General features: G+C 56.0%; 1 protein-coding gene across 1 annotated transcript in view; it reads left to right on the forward strand.

The window, feature by feature from the left end:
• skp2 (S-phase kinase-associated protein 2, E3 ubiquitin protein ligase) overlaps nt 1–2,812 on the forward strand; it is a 6,828-nt gene extending 4,016 nt beyond the window's left edge. The window contains exons 4-10 of the mRNA XM_008424787.2: nt 432–575; nt 948–1,082; nt 1,163–1,261; nt 1,332–1,459; nt 2,040–2,091; nt 2,165–2,272; nt 2,506–2,812. Coding sequence (XP_008423009.1) covers nt 432–575; nt 948–1,082; nt 1,163–1,261; nt 1,332–1,459; nt 2,040–2,091; nt 2,165–2,272; nt 2,506–2,716 — 877 coding nt within the window. The 3' untranslated portion in view covers nt 2,717–2,812. The remainder of the gene's footprint in view (nt 1–431; nt 576–947; nt 1,083–1,162; nt 1,262–1,331; nt 1,460–2,039; nt 2,092–2,164; nt 2,273–2,505) is intronic.
• Nucleotides 2,813–3,263: the final 451 nt, after the last annotated feature.

Genomic DNA, 3,263 nt, shown 5'->3' on the forward strand with positions numbered 1-3,263 from the left:
CGGGTCACATGGGTCCCGGACCGGGTCACATGGGTCCCGACTCACCACCACTTCATTATTCAATTCAGTCATTTTTATGATCATTTCAATCTCTGCTGAAATGATCGATCAGTTATTGAAGTAATCGATTAACGGCCTCTTATAGATCTGTTCTACCAGAACCGCTCCGGTCCAGTTTGAGCTCCAGCTGCTGCACAGCCTGTAAAATCTCCGATCAATCACTTTCCATCCAGCTGATCAATAATCAGCCACCAGATCAGCTGATTATTGATCAGCCGATCAAATGTTTAGATTTCATATTTTAATGCGTTTCTATTGTTTACAGTGATTTTTATCCAATCGATCGTCAGAATAATCGATTTGTTGGGCTTTTAATTTGAAAGTCTCTTTATTCCCAGTAACTGGGCCCGGTTCTGGTTCTGACTCTGCAGGCTGGACGAGTCCCTGTGGGTCAGTGTGGACCTGGAGGGCCTGACCCAAACGGGCCCGGCTCTGCGTTTGGTTCTGAGGACCGGGGTCCAGAGGCTGCGCTGCCCGCGGGCCTTTGTGGAGGAACCGGACCTGTCAGAACCCGGGTGAGTCCAGAACCTCCTGCTGGTTCTGCTCTAGCAGAAGGCGGTCCGGTAAGGGCCGGTTCGTGGTTCTGCTCTGGGTTCTTGATGAACCCAAAGATTCGATAATAAGATCTGAAAAGTGCGGTGTGCCTTTGAACCCTCTGGACTTTGACTGGGCCATTCTAACCCATAATGCTGCATGTTCAGGCTGGTGACCTTTGACCCCAGGCTCAGCACCATGCTGACCTGTGAGGAACCAGAACATCTGGACCGCCGGGTCCGGTTTGTAAAAGCAAGCCGCACCTTTCAGATTTGTTCCAGTGGATGCCGAGTGCTTCTCTGTGGTTGTAGCTGTGCAGCTGGTGACTCCTGGTTCTGGTTCTGGTTCTGCAGGCGGCTCCAGCTGGTGGATCTGGACCTGTCCGGTTCCGTGGTTTCCCCCTCGGCGCTGCGCAGCGTCGTCTGCCGCTGCAGCCGGCTGCGCCGCCTCAGCCTGGAGGCGCTGCCGCTGTCCGACGACGTGCTCAGGTAACCGGGCCGGAGCCGTGGGCCGGGCCGGGCCGGGCGGGTAGGACTGGTTCTGATGGTTCTGTTTGTCCGCTCCGCAGCTGCCTGGCCCAGAACCCGGACCTGCTGCAGCTCAACCTGGGCGGCTGCTCCGGATTCTCCGCCGCCGCTCTGGCCGCCATGCTGGACTCCTGCCGCAGGTCAGAACCGGCTCGGCTCGGGCCGACTCGGACCGGTCCCGGTTCTGACCCGCTCTCTGTTCCGCCTCAGGTTGGAGCAGCTCAACATCTCCTGGTGCAGCTTCAGCCGGAACCACGTCCAGAACCTGGTGGAGACGCTGAGCCCCTCAGTCACACAGCTGAACCTGAGCGGCTACCGGGACAGGCTGGCGCTGGACGGTGAGGAGCCAGAACCGGGTCAGAACCGGGCCAGAGCTGGGTCTGAACCTGGGTCTGAACCGGGCCAGAGCTGGGTCTGAACCGGGCCAGAGCTGGGTCTGAACCGGGCCAGAGCTGGGTCTGAACCTGGGGTGAACCTGGTGTCAGCCGGGTCTGAACCGGGAAAGAACCAGGCCAGAACCTGGTCTGAACCGGGTCGGAGCCGGGTCTGAACCTGGGGTGAGCCGGGCCAGAACCGGGTGTGAACCCCTGCTCTGGACGCTCTGCAGGGTCTGACTGGACCTGGTCTGACGGTTTACCTGCTTTGTGATTCAGTTCTTCTGATGAACAGCTCTATTTCAGGTGAACAGTTCTATTTCAGGTGAACAGTTCTATTTCAGGTGAACAGTTCTATTTCAGGTGAACAGTTCTATTTCAGGTGAACAGTTCTATTTCAGGTGAACAGTTCTATTTCAGGTGAACAGTTCTATTTCAGGTGAACAGTTCTATTTCAGGTGAACAGTTCTATTTCAGGTGAACAGTTCTATTTCAGGTGAACAGTTCTTCTGTCCCACTGAATCGGTTCCCCTGTTTGTTCCAGATGTGAAGGTTCTGGTGGACCGATGTCCGGACCTGCAGACGTTGGATCTCAGGTGAGAGCGTGGCTTCCTGCAGCGGTTCTGGTTCTGGTTCTGGTTCCGGTTCTGACGGTCCCTGTGGTTGCAGCGACAGCACGCTGCTGACGGCCGACAGCTTCCTGGTTCTGAAGCGGCTGCAGAAGCTGCTCCACCTGTCGCTGAGCCGCTGCTACCACATCCACCTGGCGGCGCTGAGGTGAGTCACCGCGGCCTAGTCAAAGCCCACACCCACTTCCTGGTTCGGACTCGGTGGGGACGGATGTAATGGCAGGCCACACTTTTCAGATCTAACCGGTAGAAGCAGGTGAAGCTTCTGATCCGACCCGGTTGGTGAGTTTGGACCAGACCCAGACGGAGCTTCCAAAGGTTCTGGGCGCCGTAGAATAGCTTGGTGTTCTGGCTGTGACCCGGTTCTGGTTCTGTCCCCAGCGACCTCGGGAAGGCGATCCCGTCGCTGCGGTTCCTGGACGTGTTCGGTCTGGTCCAGGACGGCCAGCTGGCGGCGCTGCAGGACGACTCGCCGCGGCTCGCCATCAACGCCCGGCCGTTCTCCGCCGTGGCCCGGCCCACGCCGGCCGGCGCCGCCCAGCCCGACCGCACCATGTGGGGCCGCGGCTGCAGACTGAAGGTCCGGTTCTGACCGGAGCGGCGGGTTCCTGGTTCTGTTCAGTGTTCCTGGTACCGGGGGGGGGGGTCCAGACGATGGACTCGGCCTCCTGTTGGGCGACCCGGCTGCTGCCGGTTCTGATGACGTTAAAGTTCTGGACGGTCTGCTGTAATAATGACTCAACGCTCCAATCACCGAACAGTTTTAATGGAAGATGAGGTTCTGGTTCCGACGGGTCCAAAGACGACCCGAATCAATCATTTCCAATCACAACCGGGAGATTAAACACGGATCCGTTCGGTTCCGATCCAGTTTTATACTTGAAAATGTTGACTGACTTTGTCTGAATCGTGTTTGTATTAAACCCTGGAAGCTGTTTGGGTCTCAGTGTGATGTCATTTCCTGGTCAGTGATGTCATTTCCTGGTGGGAAACCGCAGGCGGTCCGAGGACGAAGTCAAAAATTAATCCAATAATCTGGATTATTTACATTAAAATGAGTCAGTTATTCATTTATGATTTCAAACTAATTAGCAAACTAAACATTTAATTAGCTAAGCAGTTTTGAAACTACGTAGCAA

This window comes from Poecilia reticulata, linkage group LG12 (genome assembly GCF_000633615.1).
Source record: "Poecilia reticulata strain Guanapo linkage group LG12, Guppy_female_1.0+MT, whole genome shotgun sequence".
Classification (NCBI taxonomy): Eukaryota; Metazoa; Chordata; class Actinopteri; order Cyprinodontiformes; family Poeciliidae; genus Poecilia; species Poecilia reticulata.